Genomic DNA, 20,913 nt, shown 5'->3' with positions numbered 1-20,913 from the left:
CCACACTCTGAGGCCACCAAATTTGGTGGTGAGAACCCCTGGGCAAGATGCTCATGATGGTCCCTTGTGACCTTGGAGCCTGTGAGTGTAACAGGAGCCGGGCACAGGGATGCTGATATTCGGTGAGTTGATCACTAGGACCCAGGAGCGGCTGGGGGGCGGCTCTGGGGGGAGCGATCGCGGGGCTCAGGCCCGGCCCAGGAAGTGACTCGCAGCCGCTGCGGGGACTCTGGCTCCCGGCGAGATCCCCGAGCCCCGGCGGCTGGTGCTGGGAGCCCGGAGCCCGGGCTGCAGCCGGGAGAGGGGAACCTCCAGCCGGGCCCTGCCCGCTGCTCCCCGGGAGCCTCTCCCAGGGCAGAGCCCCCAGCCCGGCCAGGGCCCCTTCCCGGCCCGGCCCCTGCCCCGGGGGGCCCCGCTCGGGGGGAAGGTAAGAGAGACCCTCCCATCCCCCCTTGGAGCGGCCCCCCTCGTCACATCTGGGCTGCTGGGGGAGGAGGATAAAGAGGGGCCGGAGGCCGGTGCAGGGGATGCCGGGGGCAGGCTGGGATGGGGGCAGGGGTGCACGGAAGGGAAGATGGGGCAATGGAGGAGGATCGGGAGACTGTGGGGCTGAGGGGAGCGAGGTCGGGAATGGGGGAGGATGTGAGTGGGGGGCACAGCGAGGGAAAGGGGGGATGTGGGCAGGCGGGCGGAGAGAAGCTCTTCTCAGCTTTGGGAGTGATCAGGGGACTAACCCCTCAGGGTGCAGAAGCTACAAGGAAAAAACCCAAACCCCCCACCCCGCTCTGAGTGTATTATTGTCAGACACCCCTGTGGTGGTGGGGTCTGTGTGCCCTGAGTGTTGGGGGCTGCCCAGGGCCGTGGTCTGATTTCCCTGTAGGGTTCAGATCTCAGCCACACCAGAGTCAGACCGGAGTCACTGCTGTCTCAGGCAGGGGGGTGCGCGGATGGGCCAATTGGGTTAAGCCTCTTCCTGCCTGTCCCTGGGGGCTGCCGGGGGAGTCCAGGGCAGCTCAATCTTCAGGTGACACCACCAGAGGTCTGCAGGTATTGTTAAGGCAGAGGGGTTTACACTGCAATGGGGGGAAATCTCCCAAAGTGGCCCTTTTGGTTCTTCCCTTTTCTTTAGCATTTGGCTCAGAGATGCTGTTACTGGGAGGATCTGAAGAGTCTGGGGGGAATTGGGGTGAGACACGGACAGATGCCCCTTTTGTAACCTCCCTCTCGCCCCGACAGGCTGAGGAATCAGGACCACGTTTCACCAAAGATCGGCCAGTCTTCCAGGGGACAGAGAAGGGAAATGGCTGTGTTGGAGCCAGCTCAGGTAGGGGATTTTCAGGGAGCTGCTGGGCGGTGGAGGGAGGAGAGAGGGTTTGATTAACCTACTGATTTACTAAGTAGGCCTATTGTGGCAGGGAAAGGGGAAGGGGACATTCCCCCATTTCTCAGGCAGGATATAACCACCTCGGCAGGGCTGGGAACATTTTCCAGGCTCCCAGCGCTGGATCCTGAACCCACTTGCCTGGGGCTGCTGTGAAATATGAAGGGAAGCTGTCAGGATTCCTGTCCCTGTCCCCGGCTCAGAGCTCTGCTTCCTGTCCCAGTCTGTGGCTGGCAGGCGTGTGGGAAATGAGAATATCCTGCCGTGCTCCTTGTGCTGGGGCGGACAGGGAGCTCTCACCTTCTCCGCCCCCTGAAGCCTCCTGGCTGCTCTGAGCAGGGTGTGGGTGGGATTCTGCTACTCTGGCCCTCCCACAGCTTCATGTTTTTTTTTCCTTTCCCATGAGTAGTTGGATTGTGGCTGGGGCAGCAGGTGCTGAGTGGGGGACTCTTGGTGTTTCAGATGCCGGTGACCTTCGAGGAGGTGGCTATTTATTTCACCCAGGGGCAGGGGGCTCTGCTGGACCCCGCTCAGAGAGCCCTCTACAGAGACGTCATGCAGGAGAACTATGAGACGGTGACCTCGCTGGGTAAGGGATTCCCGTCCCCTCAGTTATTAGAAGCTGTGGTGTCTTAATGTGGTGAGGTTTTTCCCTGGTCAGTTACAGCAGAGGCGAATGGGATCCATAATGCACAGCTGCCATGTGAGAAATACATGCATTTCAGTGCCCTCTCCACTGGGACACGGGAGTCAAAACTCAATGGACAAGCTAAACCATCCCCACCCCTCCAGCTTTCAAAGGGGCATAAATCCGCATTGTTTTTTCTTCTCTGTATTGTTTCTTGGCTGCACATACAATCTCTGTTCATCTCCCTCCTTGGGAATAGCTCCAGGCATGGGGAGGGCTCTGGGCTCTGCAGGTTTAGAAAGAGGCAGGCTGAAGTCGAGACCATTGTGTGAGTCAGCAAGGCCCCCAGAGCGCACAGATCCTGGGAACGCCTAGTGAGGGTGTAGTAATAATTCAACTCACCTCCCCAGACAATGTCCTCTGCGTAAGGGGGCTCAGTGACCCTGTTCCCATCCTCTTGGATTCCAAGTTCCTCCAGCAGAGCACAGGGACAGGTTCCACTCACGGAATGTCCTTTGTGACAAATCCTCCACCGATGGTCCATGCACCCTGATCTGGACACATTTCACCTTCTGCACAGGATTTCCCATTCCCAAACCTGAGCTTATCGCCCGGCTGGAACGAGGGGAAGAGCTGTGGGTGTCCGATCTCCAGGATTTCAAGGACAGAAGGCTTCTGAGATGCACCAGCAAAGGTGAGGACTGACAGAGAAACCATCTAGGGAATGAAGGAAAAAGTTGAGAATCCCAAAATATGATGTGAGTAACGCCCTCAGTTCTTCTTCATCTCACCGAGAGCAGGGCTATGGTCAGCAGATATTCCTCACACCATTCCACCCTTTCTGTCTCTCCTTTCTTGTAAGTGTTTGGGTGGGATGTGGAGGCAGAATGCAACTGCTCAGTCTTTGTGTTGGCTTTTCCCTCAGTGCTATTCCTCTTTCTCCCCAGCACAATGACTCCTCTCTGGATTGTGTCTCTCCCAGCAGGTGCTGAGCGAGGGAGTGAGAAGAAGGAGGGGAATCATCATGAGGCAGTTCCTGGGGAAGTGGAACCACAGGGGACCTTTTTGGGAAGAGCTGAAGGGAATTTTTCCCATTGCTGGAATCAGGGAGAAGCCTGGGGAAATTGGCACAGGTCAGAGAGGCTTCTGATAAACCAACCCAGGAAGAAAGTGGATGAATCTCTTAACGGTGGGGGTGGAGACAAGAATCCCAGAGAGCAGCAGACAAATCCCAAGGAAGAGACACTCTGGCACTGCCTTGAGTGTGGGAAAGGATTCATTGTGAGATCACAACTTGTTACACATCAGACAGTCCATACGGGAGAGAAACCATTTCAATGCTTGGACAGTGGGGAAAGCTTCAATAAGCGCACAGATCTCAATGACCATGGGAGAAGCCACACTGTAGACAAGCCCATTCAATGCGTTGAATGCGGGAAATGTTTCAGTTCAAAGTCAGCACTAGATTCACATGAGAAAAGCCACACAGAAGAGAGACCCCACAAGTGCTTGGACTGTGGGAAAAGTTTCAAGCAGAAATCAGACCTTGTTCGTCATCAGGCAATCCACACAGGAGAGAGACCCCATAAGTGCTTGGACTGTGGGAAAAGTTTCATGCAGAAATCATGCCTTCTTAAACATAAAAGAATTCACAAAGGAGAAAAACCCCACAAGTGCTTGGACTGTGGGAAAAGCTTTATATGGAGGTCAGACCTTGTTATTCATGAGGCAGTCCACACAGGAGAGAGACCCCATAAATGCTTGGATTGTGGGAAAAGTTTCATACACAGGTCACACCTTGTTAAACATCAGGCAGTCCACACAGGAGAGAGACTCCATAAATGCCTGGATTGTGGGAAAAGTTTCATACACAGGTCAGACCTTGTTCAACATCAGGCAGTCCACACAGAAGAGAGACCCCACAAGTGCTTGGACTGTGGGAAAAGTTTCAAGCGGAAATCAGACGTTCTTAAACATAAAACAATTCACAAAGGAGAAAGATCCCATAAGTGTTTGGAGTGTGGGAAAAGTTTCACAGTGAGCTCAAGCCTTGTTAATCATCAGAGAATCCACAGTGGAGATAGACCCCACAAGTGCTTGGACTGCGGAAAAAGTTTCACTTCGACATCAGCCCTTAGTTATCACCAGAAAAGCCACACAGCAGAGAGACCCCACAAGTGCTTGGACTGTGGGAAAAGTTTCACTTGGAGATCAGCCCTTGGTTATCATCAGAAAAGCCACACAGGAGAGAGACCCCACAAGTGCTTGGAGTGTGGAAAAAGTTTCAAGGGGAAATCAGGCCTTGCTTATCATGAGAAAAGCCACACAGGAGAGAGACCCCACAAGTGCTTGGACTGTGGGAAAAGTTTCAAACTAAGGTCAACCCTTCTTCAACATCAGGCAGTCCACACAGGAAAGACGCCCCATAAGTGCTTGGACTGTGGGAAAATTTTCATGCAGAAATCTTACCTTCTTAAACATAAAAGAATTCACAAAGGAGAAAAACCCCACAAGTGCTTGGTCTGTGGGAAAAGTTTCAGATGGCGGTCAGAGCTTGTTAATCATCAGGCAATCCACACAGGAGAGAGACCCCACAAGTGCTTGGACTGTGGGAAAAGTTTCACTTCGAGTTCAGGCCTTGGTAATCATCAGAAAACCCACACAGGAGAGAGACCCCACAAGTGCTTGGACTGTGGGAAAAGTTTCACTTCGAGTTCAGGCCTTGGTTATCATCAGAAAAGCCACACAGGAGAGAGACCCCACAAGTGCTTGCACTGTGGGAAAAGTTTCAAGGGGAAATCAGACCTTGTTCGTCATCAGGCAGTCCACACAGGAGAGAGACCCCACAAGTGCTTGCACTGTAGGAAAAGTTTCAAGCGGAAATCAGACCTTGTTCATCATCAGGCAATCCACACAGGAGAGAGACCCCACAAGTGGTTGGACTGTGGGAAAAGTTTCATACTAAGGTCAACCCTTGTTCAACATCAGGCAGTCCACAGAGGAAAGAGGCCCCACAAGTGCTTGCAGTGTGGGAAAAGTTTCAAGGGGAAATCAGACCTTGTTCGTCATCAGGCAGTCCACACAGGAGAGAGACCCCACAAGTGCTTGCAGTGTGGGAAAAGTTTCAAGGGGAAATCAGGCCTTGTTCGTCATCAGGCCGTCCACACAGGAGAGAGACCCCACAAGTGCTTGGACTGTGGGAAAAGTTTCACTTCGAGTTCAGGCCTTGGTTATCATCAGAAAAGCCACACAGGAGAGAGACCCCACAAGTGCTTGGACTGTGGGAAAACTTTCACTTCAAGTTCAGGCCTTGGTTATCATCAGAAAAGCCACACAGGAGAGAGACCCCACAAGTGCTTGGACTGTGGGAAAAGTTTCAAGGGGAAATCAGGCCTTGTTCATCATCAGGCCGTCCACACAGGAGAGAGACCCCACAAGTGCTTGGACTGTGGGAAAAGTTTCACTTCGAGTTCAGGCCTTGGTTATCATCAGAAAAGCCACACAGGAGAGAGACCCCACAAGTGCTTGGACTGTGGGAAAAGTTTCCCTTCGAGTTCAGGCCTTGGTTATCATCAGAAAAGCCACACGGGAGAGAGACCCCACAAGTGCTTGGACTGTGGGAAAAGTTTCACTTCGAGTTCAGGCCTTGGTTATCATCAGAAAAGCCACACAGGAGAGAGACCCCACAAGTGCTTGGACTGTGGGAAAAGTTTCACTTGCAAATCAGCCCTTGGTTATCATCAGAAAATCCATACAGGAGAGAGACCCCACAAGTGCTTGGAATGTGGGAAAAGTTTCATACGGACGTCAGACCTCGTTAAACATGGAAGAATCCACACAAGATTTAAATTTCTTTGACACATGGTAAGAAAGGGTTAAGCAACTTGTATGTAATTGACTCAGATTCAACTTTTAGAATGAGATTTTAAAAGTGTTTCCACCTTCATGAAGCTAGAGTTTAAAATGTAAACATGTTAAAGACTTGGAAGAGGGGTAACTGTCCTGGTCTATGTTTAGCTATATGTTTTTAGAGGTTAACAATTTATGGAAAGGGTTCCTGTATTCTGTTAATTCAGAGATTATACCCATCGCTCATGTCACCTGCCCAATTCCAGCTCCCTCTCCTTGAAATCACTGGGGTTAGGGGCTGAAGGATGGAGGGAATGTTTATAGCTGAAATCACCAAAATGTGTTTTGCAAGGTTAATATCAGTGAGATCTGTTCCTCTCTCCTGCTCGGACATTTTCTCTGGGGATCCCGCAGACAGAAAGGAGCAGGTGTTACCATCTTGGGTTCCGATCGCAACGGTGACTGTCTACACTAGTAATTCTCAAACTGTGGGGCATGTCCTCCCAATGGAGGCACAGGAATATGTCAAGGGAGGCGTGACCTCTGGCTGGGACTCTTGAAGAAGGACCTGGCCTATCTGGGAGTTGGGGATAAATGCTCAGGCTCTCAAAAGCCAGGTGGAGCAGCAAGGCAGAAATCAGGGTGGCAATGGGGTGATAAGTCTGCTGTGAACAGTGATGTTGACGAATATCACTTTTCACTCGGTCACCCTTACTTCTGTGCTGCTGCTGGAGGCCTTCAGAGCCGGGCGCATTGCCAGCAGCGACTCTGCCTTTAGAGCTGGGTGGCCATATATGTGCTTGTGAGGGCGGGGGCGTAAATGACCACACACACAAAGAAGGGGGGGCCAGTGAAACACTTTTGAGAACCACTGGTCTACACTCTTATGGCCACCACGTTTACAGAAGGATAAATCTTCTCCAAAGTATGTCTTGTGAAGTATCCTAGGAAAAGTTATCAAGTGGTGAATATTATTGTCCTGTTGAAATGTGTCTATCAGCGCTGTCCATGGAGCTCTGAGAGTTTGCTGTACATTTGTTACATGCTGGAAAGCTGGAAAACGCCCAGAATGAAGACTCACTCTTTAGAGACAATGGTACCTGCAGACCAGCTAGGTGCTAAGTGGCCCTTAATTGCTTAGCTGGCCATTCACCAGCTGTGGAGCTGTGAACAAGAGAGTTACAATTCACCAGAAGGACGGCTGGATGCTCACTTTGGCCACAGACTGATTGTTGCCTGCCCCCTGGCTGGAGCTTGAATCTCAAAGAAGAGAATGGTATAAAAGCAGAAGGGAGAATTGCCTCCATTTTCACCTCTCCTCTCCCATCTTTACAGAAATCAAGGATATGCCTTGAAAGGCCACAGAGGCCTTGGACTGGGGAGGATGCACCAAGGCGGGAAGGAAATCCCTCCTGGGTACGAAGAACTGTGAACCGCTTGCAATAGCGGGCGGGGTGCGAAAACCTGCTTGCTTTGCATTTTCCTTAGATTGGTCAAATTTACGATTTAAAATGCATGTTTTAACTGTATAGATTTAACTAGTTCTGACCTTTCACATCTTTCTCCCTTGTGATCCCTGAAAACCTCCTTGTTCCAGTTAATAAACTGATTTTAGTGTTTTGTCTGGACCTGTGTGTTTTCCTTGAAGTGTTTGGGGGATTTGACTTGAGAGAACAAGGCTACGACCTAATCCGACCCCTTTGTCGGGGGGGATGTGACCCACTAATTATTGAGTTTGTCCAGCAGAGTGAACAGACTGAGCAGTCCAAGATGCAGATTCCGGGGGTGCAAGGCTGGGAGTAGAAAAGTGGCTGATGTTGCCTTTAGTAACTTCATGAGTGTCTGGCTAGTCACAGTCAGTACAGTGCAGCCAGTGGCTGTGTGTGAGCAGAGCGTGGAGGGGTTTGTTGTTTACACAGCGATGCAGCAGGGTGGATTTGATTTAAACCACTAGTCTGGAAGACTCAATTTAATCATGGTATTCTACAGAAAAGTGCATTCTTGGTTTTTATAATCTTAATAGATCATAGAATCCTAGAATATCAGGGTTGGAAGGGACCTCAGGAGGTCATCTAGTCCAACCCCCTGCTCAAAGCAGGACCAATCCCTAGTTACATCATCCCAGCAAGGGCTTTGTCAAGCCTGACCTTAAAAACTTCTAAGGAAGGAGATTCCACCCCCTCCCTAGGTAACGCATTCCAGTGTTTCACCACCCTTCTAGTGAAAAAGTTTTTCCTAATATCCAACCTAAATCTCCCCCACTGCAACTTGAGACCATTACTCCTTGTCCTGTCATTTTCTATCACTGAGAATAGTCTAGAACCATCCTCTTTGGAATCACCTCTCAGGTAGTTGAAAGCAGCTGTCAAATCTCCCCTCATTCTTCTCTTCTGTAGACTAAATAATCCCAGATCCCTCAGCCTCTCCTCGTAAGTCTTGTGTTCCAGTCACCTAATCATTTTTGTTGCCCTCCGCTGGACTCTCTCCAATATTTCCACATCCTTCTTGTAGTGTGGGGCCCAAAACTGGACACAGTACTCCAGATGAGGCCTCACCAATGTCGAATAGAGGGGAACGATCACGTCCCTCGATCTGCTGCCAATCCCCCTGCTTATACATCCCAAAATGCCATTGGCCTTGGCTACAAGGGCACACTGTTCACTCATATCCAGCTTCTCGTCCACTGTCACCCCTAGGTCCTTTTCTGCAGAACTGCTGCCTAGCCATTCGGTCCCTACTCTGTAGCGGTGCATTGGATTCTTCCGTCCTAAGTGCAGGACTCTGCACTTGTCCTTGTTGAACCTCATCAGATTTCTTTTGACCCAATCCTCCAATTTGTCTAGGTCCCTCTGTATCCTATCACTACCCTCCAGCATATCTACCACTCCTCCCAGTTTAGTGTCATCTGCAAACTTGCTGAGGGTGCAATCCACACCATCCTCCAGATCATTAATGAAGATATTGAAGAAAACCGGCCCCAGGAGCTACCCTTGGGGCACTCTGCTTGATACTGTCTGCCAACTAGACATGGAGCCATTGATTACTCCCCATTGAGCCCGACAATCTAGCCAATTTTCTACCCACCTTATAGTGCATTTGTCCAGCCGAAACTTCTTTAACTTGCTGACAAGAAGACTGTGGGAGACAGTGTCAAAAGCTTTGCTAAAGTCAAGGAACACCACGTCCACTGCTTTCCCTTCATCCACAGAGCCAGTTATCTCGTCATAGAAGGCAATTAGATTAGTCAGGCATGACTTGCCCTTGGTGAATCCATGCTGACTGTTCCTGATCACTTTCCTCTAAGTGCTTCAGAATTGATTCCTTGAGGACCTGCTCCATGATATTCTACACAACTCAGAGATAGATGTAGGTTGCATTTTTAGAAGGTACACACTATACATTTTAAAACACCGATTTATTTGCAAAATTTTGAGGTTAGTTTTAAAGCTAAATCAGACAATGAATGATTGTTTGGTTATTTCATTTCATTTATTTGCATTTGGTTATTTCATTGTTTGGTTATTTCATTCATGCCACCCTGTGGAGGAGAACATCACCAGACAGACGTTTAAATTGTTTTATTTCACTAAAACAACCACGTTAAGTATTCTGGATTTTTTTCTTCAACAGGAAAGATATAATATTTTAACAGAAAAGCATATGTCCATCGTTTCTCACATTTATCTCCAAACTTCTTCTCCTTGTCCAGATTTATTCCGCCTCCAACAGTCTTCTATTCATTCAACTTTTTGAAACTTTGCACTTTTGGAGAGAGGTAAGGGATTGACTCTGTGTACAGAAATTTGCAGGGGGACAATAGAGGTGAGGTCTGTTATTTCTCACCTCTCTATATTAATTGATTTTAAAACATTTTGGCTGTTCACAAACATGTTACCTCTGGAGACACAAAGCCACAGTTTGAGAACTGGGAAACTAAGCATCTCTGATGGGATCTTCTAGACTGAGCACTGAGTCCCATTGGGTAAATGGAAAGATTAACCTAAATAATCTATACAGAAGGCTGTGGAATCCCATAAAATTGGGTCCCTAATCCATCAACTATTGGAACTCATGTACAAAACTTTTCTTAAACATTCCATGAATATATTGTCTCATACTATAGAATTAGAATTTACAATCCCTATTCCATGATGAGATATCTTTGAGCTATAATGTATCTTAATTAAAAGTATCTTTAAATAAGTTTTTTCCTCAAAAAGCATTTTATCAAAAAAAAAATCCAATTTAAATAAAAACACTGATTTTTGTTTAACTCATTGATTTTTATCCAGCCTGGGAAGCAGTGTAAAACATGCCCTGGGATGGAGAATTAAGCAGTTCAACAGTCCAGATTGTACCCTGGGGTATGTCTCACACCCGCTGTCTCCTGGGCCCCAGCATGGCACTGTTGGGCTTTCATCATCCTGGTCTTGAAAGACACGCTCAGCAGGGCAAACCAGAGAAGGGGAGCCAGCGGACATCCTCAACTCCACTGAGTTTCATTTTGGCTAAATCCTGAACTCCCCCTGGTACCTGAGCAGCTGCTGGGAGCTTCGGGCCCTTGAAATCAGGGCAGGAGCAGTAGCTGCAGCGGCAGCCGGGACCCCCGGGGCTCCAGCGGCGATTTAAAGGGCCCAGGGCTCCGCTGTGGTTCCGGTGCCTGGAGCCCTTCACATCACCGGCCTGGGGAAGCTGCCCCCTGCCGGTGCAGTCAGCGGTGTCCTGGCTCTTGCCGGGTCCGCCAGACTGGATCAGACCGGCTTACTTTCACCTCTGTCTAAACAATTATGCCACCCCCACTTCTCCTCTCTCTCCTTTTGCCTTCCCTCGCTCCCCCCTGCAAATCTGGCCCAGTCAGCTCAAACAACCAGAGGTTTTGGGCCAGTAGCCGGTGACCAGAGAGGCGGTGAGAGCAAGGCCTCTGCCAGCCCAATATGGAGAGAAGTTTGCCGCAGACGGGCTGATCAGCCAGCGGCCGGTGCCCGGTCAGTCCTGCAGGGAGGCTGCGAGCGAGACTGAATGCTGACAGGAGAAGTTTCGAGTCGGGATGACCCCTTACTGCTGGGAGAAGCTCCCCGAGCCCAGGGGCGGTTGGGCCCCCAGGGGGCAGGGGCTGGATTACTGTGGGTTGATCGCTAGGACCCAGGAGCGGCTGGGGGGCGGCTTTGGGGGGAGGATCGCGGGGCTCAGGCCCGGCCCAGAAGTGACTCGCAGCCGCTGCGGGGACTCTGGATCCCGGCGAGATCCCCGAGCCCCGGCGGCTGGTGCTGGGAGCCCGGAGCCCGGGCTGCAGCCGGGAGAGGGGAACCTCCAGCCGGGCCCTGCCCGCTGCTCCCCGGGAGCCTCTCCCAGGGCAGAGCCCCCAGCCCGGCCAGGGCCCCTTCCCGGCCCGGCCCCTGCCCCGGGGGGCCCCGCTCGGGGGCAAGGTAAGAGAGACCCTCCCATCCCCCCCTGCAGCGGCCCCCCCCCGTCACATCTGGGCTGCAGGGGGAGGAGGATAAAGAGGGGCCGGAGACGGGTGCAGGGGATGCCGGGGGCAGGCTGGGATGGGGGCAGGGGTGCACGGAAGGGAAGATGGGGCAATGGAGGAGGATCGGGGGACTGCGGGGCTGAGGGGAGCGAGGTCGGGAATGGGGGAAGATGTGAGTGGGGGGCACAGCGAGGGAAAGGGGGGATGTGGGGAGGCGGGCGGGGGGAGATGCCCAGGCAGCTTCTCCGCCCCATGGGACACGAGGTGGGAGGGGCGGAGAGAAGCTCTTCTCCTGGAACTGGTCAAACCAGCTTTGGGAGCGATCAGGGGACTAACCCCTCAGGGTGCAGAAGCTACAAAGCAAAAACCGGGTGTCCCCCCCCCCCCCACACACACACACCCTGCTCCGAGTGTGTTATTGTCAGACACCCCCGTGCTGGTGGGGTCAGTGTCTCATGAGTGTTGGGGTCTGCCCGAGGTTCTCGTCTAATTTCCCTGCAGGATTCAGATCTCAGCCACACCAGAGTGAGACCGGAGTCACTGCTGGCTCAGGCAGGGGGATGGGCCAATGGGATCAGTCTCTGCCTGCCTGTCCCTGGGGGCTGCCTGGGGAGTCCAGGGCAGCTCATTCATCAGGTGTTGTCACCAGAGGGCTCCAGCTATTGGTAAGGGAGAGGGGTTTACACTGCAATGGGGGCCAATCCCCCAAAGTGGCCCTTTGGGTTCTTCCCTTTTTTTAACATTTGGCTAAGAGATGCTGTTACTGGGAGGCTCTGAAGAGTCTGGGGGGAATCGGGGTGTGACATGGACAGAAGCCCCTTCTGTAACCTCCCTCTCGCCCCGACAGGCTGAGGAATCAGGTCCACGTTTCACTAAAGATCGGCCAGTCTTCCAGGAGACAGAGAAGGGAAATGGCTGTGATGGAGCCAGCTCAGGTAGGGGATTTTCAGGGAGCTGCTGGGCGGGTGAGGGAGAGGCAGGGAGGAAACAGGGTGTGAGAAACCTGCTGATTTTCTGAGTAGGCCCATTGCTGGAAGGAGAGCGGTGGAGGGGACATTCCCCCAATTCTCAAACAGGATATAACCCCCTTACACAGGGCTGGGAACATTGTCCAAACTCCCAATGCTGGAGTCTGACCTTACTGGCCAGAGGCTGCTGTGAAATACGAAGGGAAGCTGTCAGGATTCCTGTCCCTGTCCCCGGCTCAGAGCTCTGCTTCCCGTCTCAGCCCGTGGCTGGCAAGCGTGTGGGAAATGAGGAGACCCTCCCCTTCTCCGTGTGCTGTGGGGACATGGAGCTCTCACCGTCTCCCAGTCCCTGGAACCTCCTGGCTGCTCTGAGCAGGGTGCCTGTGGGATTGTGCTACTCTGGCCCACCCACAGCTTCACGTTTTTCTTTCTTTGCCATGATTAGTGGGATTGTGGCTGGGGCAGCAGGTGCTGAGTGGGGGACTCTTGTTGTTTCAGATGCCGGTGACCTTGGAGGAGGTGGCTGTGTATTTCACCCAGGGGCAGGAGGCTCTGCTGGACCCCGCTCAGAGAGCCCTCTACAGGGACGTCATGCAGGAGAACTACAAGACGGTGACCTCGCTGGGTAAGGGATTCCCGTCCCCTCGGTTATTGGAAGCCGTGGGGCCTGTGTATCTGAATTTGGTCAGTTTCTTCCCTGGTCAGTGAGATCAGGGGCGAATGGGTTCCATAATGCACAGCTGCCATGAGAGACACTTGCATCTCCGTGCCCCCTCCAGGAGGACATGGTAGTCAAAACCCAACGGACCCCCCTCCCTGGGAATAGCTCCAGCTATGGAGAGGGCTCTGGGGTCTGCAGGTTTATAAAGAGGAGGGGTTTAAGTCCAGAGCTTTGTGTGAGTCAGCAAAGCCCTCAGAGTACACAGATCCTGGAACGCCTAGTAAGGGTGTAGTAATAATTCAACTCACCTCCCTAATAAAGTCCCCCTGCGCAAGGGGGCTCAGTGATCCTGTTCCCATCCTCTTGGATTTCTCGTTCCTCCAGCAGAGCACAGGGACAGGTTCCACTCACGGAATGTCCTTTGTGACAGATCCTCCACCAATGCTCCATGCACCCTGATCTGGTCTGATTCCACCCTCTGCACAGGAGTTCCCATTTCCAAACCTGAGCTGATCACCCAGCTGGAGCAAGGGGACGAGCCGTGGGTGCCCGATCTCCAGGCCTGTGAGGAAGGAAGGGATGCACCCGCACAGGTGAGGACTGACACAGAGACCATCTGGGGAATGAAGGAAAAGTTTGAGAATCCCCAAATAAGGTGTGAATAACGCCCTCAATTCTTCCTCATCTCAGCCAGGACAGGGCTGTAGTCAGCAGTTATCGCTCACGGCATTCCACCCAGCCTCTTAGCTGCAGGAGTTTGTTTCCCAGCTTTCCTTCCTTGTCAGTGTTTGGGTGGGATGTGGAGGCAGAATCCAATTGCTCAGTCTTTCTGTTGGGTTTCCCTCGGTGCTATTCCTCTCTCTCCCTTGCACAATGACTCCTGTCTCAGTTGAGTCTCTCCCAGCAGGTGCTGAGCGAGGGAGTGAGAATGAGGAGGGGAATCGTCATCAGGAAGTCCCTGGAGAAGTGCAACCACAGGGGCCCTTGGTGGGAGGAGCTGAAGGGAATTTTTATGACTGCACGGAAGAGGGAGAAGCCTGGGGAAATTGGCACAGGTCAGAGAGGCTTCTGGGAAACCTCCCCAGGAGCAAAGTGGATGAATCTCTTAACAGTGGAGGAGGAGATGAAGATCCCAGAGCGCAGCAGACAAATCCCAAGGAAGAGACACCCTGGCACTGCCTTGAGTGTGGGAAAGGATTCATTGTGAGATCACGGCTTGTGACACATCAGACAATCCATACTGGAGAGAAACCCCTTCAATGCTTGGACTGTGGGAAAAACTTCAATAAACTCTCAGATCTTAATAACCATGGGAGAAGCCACACTGGAGAGAAGCCCATTCAGTGCCTCGAGTGTGGGAAACGTTTCAGTTAAAGGCAGCATGAACATCACATTAGAAAAGCCACACAGGAGAGACACCCCACAAGTGCTCTGACTGTGGGAAAAGTTTCATGCAGAGGTCACACCTTGTTAAACATCAGGCAATCCACACAGGAGAGAGACCCCATAAGTGCTTGGACTGTGGGAAAACTTTCAGAAGAAGTTCAGAGCTTGTTTATCATCAGATAATCCACACAGGAGAGAGACCCCACAAGTGCTTAGACTGTGGGAAAAGTTTCAGACAGAGATCATACCTCATTAAAAATGGGAGAATCCACACAGGATGGACGTGGTCCACTCCCAATGACTGATGAGGAGGGGTCAATACCAAGAGAGGGAAATTGGTTTTGTAGTGAGCCAGCCACTCCCAGTCCCTATTCAGGCCCAAATTGATGGTGTTAAGTTTGCAAATGAATTGTCGCTCTGGAGTTTCTCTCTGAAGTCTGTGTTTGAAGTTTTTTGGTTGAAGGATGGCTACTTTTAAATCTGTTATTGAATGTCCAGGGAGAGTGAAATGTTCTCCTACTGGCTTTTGTACGTTACCGTTCCTGATGTCTTATTTGTGTCCATTTATTCTTTTACATAGAGACTGTCCGGTTTGGCCAATGTACGTGGCAGAGGGGCATTGCTGGCCCATGATGGCATAGATCACATTGGTAGATGTGCACGTGAATGTGCCCCTGATGGTGTTAGGGAAAAAGGGTTTCCCTCCCGTCTAGGGTTGGGGGGGAGCCTTCCCTGGACTTCTGTATTAGCCAAACAAACACAGAGTCAGGACTCTTAGATAAAATGAGGCACTTTAATGCTAGCAAGTACGACAGCTGAAGGGCTCACCAATTCCTACACAGAGGAATTTTCCCAGAGTGGAGGTCTTTGGGTATTTTCCCAGAGTGGTTTTACCTTGGGAGTGCAGTGACCTCTTCTCTACGCACAAGGGGGCCTTAACAAGCAAGTCTGGGCGATGGTTTGGGATCCACTTCCTAAAATCCATGGGTCCCCTGCCCCTTTTTCCCTTTTGGCCGTACCACGCCAAACCATTTTGCCAAGAATCAAGGAGTACTGGAACCGGCAAAATGGGGAACCCTTGCAATGAATGTGAGGAGAAGTCGGAACGCACCCAACAGTCACTAACATTCCAGGAGTTGGTTAGATTTTGGGCTAATTGTAAAAACGTGTTTTTGTCCCAACTCCCTAGGGCAAGGTTCCAGGTTAATGCCCGTAACCGTACATACATTGTAAACACTAACAACTACAAACAAAACACAAGGCAGTACAATTTGTAACAGTATAACCAATGTCCCAGAATTCTGTAACTGCTTCTGATCCCGCTGACCGACCGGTACACAGTTCATGTAGGAGCGGCGGTTGTGATGGCAGTCGTTGGAGACGTTGGAGCAGGAACCTTTTTACAGTGGCTGCAGTGCACCCATCTATCAATGCCCTCGATCTTTACCGCAGTCGGAGTAGTCAGAAGGACTTGAGCAGGGGCCGACCACCGTGGTTCCAGGCAATGCTTCCTTCGATGGATTTTAACACAGACAAAGTTACCTGGAAAAAGAGTGTGTCCACAAGTATCAAGTGGTAAAGGTTGGGCATCCTTTACTTTGGCCCACGCGTCACTTAACGCATCTTGCAACATGCGACAGTAACCCGCCAACTTATCTTGTCCCGCCATTAACGACGTTTTCGCTGGGACAAATCCGTTTGTATTGGTTAGGGGGATTGGCAAGGGTCGGCCAAATAGAATTTCAAACGGTGTCAGCCAGTGTTTCCTATGGGCTGTATTATACTGGTTGGTTAACACTATGGGTAACACTTCAGGCCACTGTAATCCAGTTTGCTCACATAGCTTTGCTAATTGGGTTTTGATCAGCCCATTCACCCTTTCCACTTTTCCTGAGCTTTGTGGATGATAGGGGGTATGCAAGGCCTGTTTTATGCCTAAGGCTTTCGCTATATGCTGAATAATTTGGGAAGTGAAATGGGGTCCTTGGTCACTTTCCAAACGAGTCATTACTCCAAAGCGGGGAATAATATCCTTGAGGAGACACTTTGCTACGGATACTGCATCTGCTTTTCAGTATCCGTAGCAAAACGGATGTGGGGAACGCCTCAACCCACCCTGAAAAAAGGTCAACCAGGACAAGCAAGTGTTTTCGTCCTGTCACTGGTGGTAAATCCATGAAGTCCATCTGGACCACAGCAAATGGGTACTCAGGTAGTTTGCTATGTCCCATAACTTGTGGTTTGATTGCTCCCTGATGATTATATCGTTGACACAACCCACACTGTGCAATGACGGCCTTTGCAGCTGCATGGACCCCCGGAGGGAAAACAATTTCTCCGTCTGAGCCACCAATGCCTATAGCCTTTACAGTTGCAGAAGTAGTAGGGAGGTTGGGGTCCTGTAGAGTACTTCTATCTGCTCCGGTGTCAACTAACATTGAATAAGTTTTTCCTCCCACCACAACGGGAAGTTCCAGATGGTTTGCATCCAGCTGCACTGTCCAAGAAGTGGAGGGGGTTTCCGGCGGGGGGAGCGAGGCATTGTGGGCAGCTAGCTTTCAATCAGTACCTCCTTCTTCTTGCCCCTTTTCCTGAACCCTTTGGTAGGCTTGCATAAGAGGGTCAGCTGACTCGGGGGGGTAATTCGGACACTGGGCAGCCCAGTGTCCCTTTTGCCAGCACCGCCGGCACTCATCTGGCCCTGCCCTCCCGGGCCGTGGCTGGAAGTTCTGACCTTATGGTTCCCATCCCTGGGTAGAGCTGCCTCCCCTTCCGCCTCTTCCTCGAAAGCCTCCCCTCCTACGGCTGGCGTCTCGTCCCCGAGAGCTGTCTTGGAACCCTTGCAACTGCAGATCAAGAAGCTTTTCGGACCTCCTAGTGTCCAATTCCTTTCTATTCCTCCAAGCATGGGCTGCTAAACCCACCACCTCCTCCAGCGTTTTGTTTTCATAAGCTGGTTGACTACACACATACTTCCGAGCGAATGGTAATAAGTTTTTTACATACTGGCTGATCACTTGTGTTTTTGCTACAGGGGAGGTTGGATCTAAACCGCCATGGTTTTTTGAAACCTTACTCAGGCAGTGGAAAAATTCCCCTGGGTGTTCATCGTGCTTCTGAACACATGCATCCACCTTTCCCCAATCATAAACAGGCTTAGACTTCTCCTCTAATGCTTCTAAAATTCGCTTTCTCATATTATCCCACACACAAATGTTTTCCGGAACATCCCAATCCATTTCAGGTTTCCCTTGCGGATATGTCTCCTTGCCTTGTACCATCTCTCTGGCTTTCTTATACACCGTTGCCTTCTCACCCTCACTTAGTACTTGATTCAAAACCATCTCCACATCATCATAGTTACAATTATACATTGTGAAAATACCCTTCAACTTTTTAATAAATTCTTCCGGACACTTTCGAAATGGGGGGAAAGTAGCTGACCAATTCATTAGATCCGTGCTGGTAAAAGGGACATACACCATTTGTGTTCCCCCCACACCACTTGGTAGTTGTCGCATAGGCATTTGGACTGCACTAGCCATCACAGCACCAATAACTTTTGCCTGAGGTGTCTCTTGAGAGCGGGTTTTAGCAGGCGTCGCATCACTGAGGTGTCGCGGATCAAGATTTGCCACCTCCCTTGTAGAGGTGCCAGCTTCCTGAGCATCCCCCTGCTCTGTGTCGGATGTGGGTGCATCAGTAGCTAGCGGGAGAGCGGGGCCGCTCCTCTCTCTGTAGTGCGCCCGGTCACTCTCCGGGGACGTGGGTGCGTCGGGGCCGGGCGGTGGTATCCCACCCCATATCCAGGTACATTCTTCCAGTGGTATAGGATCCCCTGCTTCTTTCAATGGGAGTTGGGGATAAATAGACTTTGGCGTTTTTGGCTTCCGGTCAGCATCACCGGATCCTGGATTATAGGGTGGAGGCCGCATGCTTTAAGTTTTTCTTCCTCAATTCGTAAACTAGTAGTTACACTGGGTGCTTTTGCGCCGTTCGGCCTCTCTTATCCATACATCTGAATACTTTAGTTGCTGCGGTTTCAAATCATACAGTGCTTTCCGTAGTTGAACAACAGTATGTAACTCAAATGTTCCTTCCCCCGGCCAGCGATTTCCTGGCTCTGGGTCGTCTTGCGTCATTCCCACCCAGGGACCTTGACACAAAAATATAAACTTATACACAGCTTTGTTGCTATCCGATTGTAAGGCCTTGATATCCCTATCATAATGTTTTAACATATAGCCCAGGGGCGTAGAAGGATCGACAATTCTACTGGACCCCCCTTCCGTCTTTTCCAAAAGACAGAACCCCTGACTGTTGTCTAGACAATCACAAAGGAAAAATTCAGAACTCACCAAGTTCCCACCGGCCGGTGTTCACCAATAGGTTTGGACCCTAGTGCCTTTAGGGATGCCTTATTTAGCCGAAGCAGCGGGTGGAAGCGAGACGGGAAGCCTTCAGGGTTAAAGCAACCCAGGTGCCAGCAAGAAGGATTCAGAGTCCCAACCGTCCACCGGTCCGGAGAAGCGGCAATCCCGGACGAGCCCCCAATTTTGTTAGGGAAAAAGGGTTTCCCTCCCGTCTAGGGTTGGGAGGGTAGCCTTCCCTGGACTTCTGTATTAGCCAAACAAACACAGAGTCAGGACTCTTAGATAAAAAGAGGCACTTTAATGCTAGCAAGTACAACAGCTGAAGGGCTCACCAATTCCTACACAGAGGAATATGGCGAAGCCCAGAACAAAGAACAAGGTAGAGCTTTGATAGCTTGGTTCAACATACTTTGTGATATCTCTTCCAGTTCAAACCGGTCAACCCCTGTTGGTCTGAGTCTTGAGGTATGAACATGGAGGCCCATCTGTATAAGGAATTCCTTCCCCAAACGGGGAGTACAGGTTACACATAGTTCAAATTCTTTCTTCCCATAAACATAGGGAAAGGACAGATAAGCATAGAAAAAAGACAGAAGCCTAGCTTTACATGATTATAGGGTTGTTTTCTGGTTCTTTATCAATGGCGTGGCTGTTATGGTTGGGTCCTATGATGGTGTCGCTAGAGTAGATACGGGGACAGATTTGGCAATGGGATTTGTTGCAGGGATTGGTTCCTGGGTTAGCATTTCTGTGGTATGGTGTGTAGTTGCTGGTGAGTATTTGGTTCAGATTGGGAGCTATCTGTAAGCGAGGACTGGCCTGCCTCCTACTGTCTGTGAGAATGAGGAATCGTTTTCCAGGATAGGTTGTACATCGTTGATGATGCGGTGGAGAGGTTTTAGCTGGGGGCTGTACATGATGGCCAGTGGTGTTCTGTTATTTCCCTTGTTGGGCCTGTCCTGTAGAAGGTGACTTCTGGGTCTCCATCTTGCTTTGTCAGTCTGTGAGTATTGTAGTTTTAAGAATGCTTGATAAAGATCTTGTAGGTGTTTGTCTCTGCCTGAGGGATTGGAGCAAAAGTGGTTGTACCTTGGGGCATGGCTGTAGACAATGGATCTTGTGATGTGTCCTGGATGGAAGCTGGAGGCATGTAGGTAAGTATAGAGGTCAGTAGGTTTCCAGTATAGGGTGGTATTTATGTGACCATCACTTATTTGCACTGTAGTGTCCAGGATCTCTTGTGTGGACTGGTCCAGGCTGAGGTCGATGCTGGGGTGGAAATTGTTGAAATCCAGGTGGAATTCTTCAAGGGCCTCCTTCCCATGGGTCCATATGATGAAGATGTCATCAATGTAGCGCAAATAGAGGAGGGGGCGCTCTGGGACGAGAGCTGAGGAAGCGTTGTTCTAAGTCAGCCATAAAGATGTTGGTATGCTGTGGGGCCATGCAGTGCTGCTGACTTGAAAGTATAAATTGTCCCCAGATCTGAAATGGTTGTGGATGAGCACAAAGTCACAAATCTCAGCCACCAGGTGTGCCGTGGCCTCATCAGGGATAATGTTCCTGACAGCTTGTAGCCCATCCTTGTGTGGAATATTGGTGTAAAGAGCTTCTACATCCATGGTGGCCAGGATGGTGTTTTCAGGAAGATCACCAATACGTTGTAGTTTCATAGAATCATAGAATCAAAGAATATCAGGGTTGGAAGGGACCTCAGGAGGTCATCTAATCCAACCCCCTGCTCAAAGCAGGACCAATCCCCAATTAAATCATCCCAGCCAGGGCTTTCTCAAGCCTGGCCTTAAAAACTTCTAAGGAAGGAGATTCTACCACCTCCCTAGGTAACGCATTCCAGTGTTTCACCACCCTCCTAGTAAAAAAGTTTTTCCTAATATCCAACCTAAACCTCCCCCACTGCAACTTGAGACCATTACTCCTTGTCCTGTCATCCGCTACCACTGAGAATAGTCTAGATCCATCCTCTTTGGAACCACCTCTCAGGTAGCTGAAAGCAGCTATCAAATCCCCCCTCATTCTTCTCTTCTGCAGACTAAACAATCCTAGTTCCCTCAGCCTTTCCTCATAAGTCATGTGTTCCAGACCCCTAATCATTTTTGTAGCCCTTCGCTGGACTCTCTCCAGTTTTTCTACATCCTTCTTATAGTGTGGGGCCCAAAACTGGACACAGTACTCCAGA

The 20,913-nt window shown here is 50.6% G+C and overlaps 2 protein-coding genes across 2 annotated transcripts; both read left to right on the top strand.

The window, feature by feature from the left end:
- The first annotated feature begins 236 nt into the window (after positions 1-236).
- Positions 237-14,879, top strand: LOC311530925 (zinc finger protein 707-like). The gene is made up of 6 exons (XM_084647987.1): positions 237-427; positions 11,830-11,993; positions 12,176-12,263; positions 12,795-12,921; positions 13,444-13,550; positions 13,865-14,879. Exons 3-6 carry the CDS (start codon positions 12,240-12,242, stop codon positions 14,162-14,164), a joined length of 558 nt encoding a protein of 185 aa, XP_084504113.1. The 5' UTR covers positions 237-427; positions 11,830-11,993; positions 12,176-12,239; the 3' UTR covers positions 14,165-14,879.
- LOC311530225 (uncharacterized protein) lies at positions 631-7,486 on the top strand (the record flags this gene model as incomplete). Its single annotated transcript, XM_084646691.1, has 4 exons — positions 631-642; positions 1,844-1,970; positions 2,590-2,703; positions 2,992-7,486. The coding sequence occupies 4 exons, from the start codon at positions 631-633 to the stop codon at positions 5,865-5,867; spliced, it is 3,129 nt and encodes a 1,042-aa protein (XP_084502817.1). The 3' UTR covers positions 5,868-7,486.
- Positions 14,880-20,913: the final 6,034 nt, after the last annotated feature.

Source organism: Lepidochelys olivacea, assembly GCF_965140295.1.
Source record: "Lepidochelys olivacea isolate rLepOli2 genome assembly, chromosome: 14".
In the NCBI taxonomy this organism is placed as follows: domain Eukaryota; kingdom Metazoa; phylum Chordata; order Testudines; family Cheloniidae; genus Lepidochelys; species Lepidochelys olivacea.
This window is presented reverse-complemented; position numbering and strand designations above follow the sequence as displayed.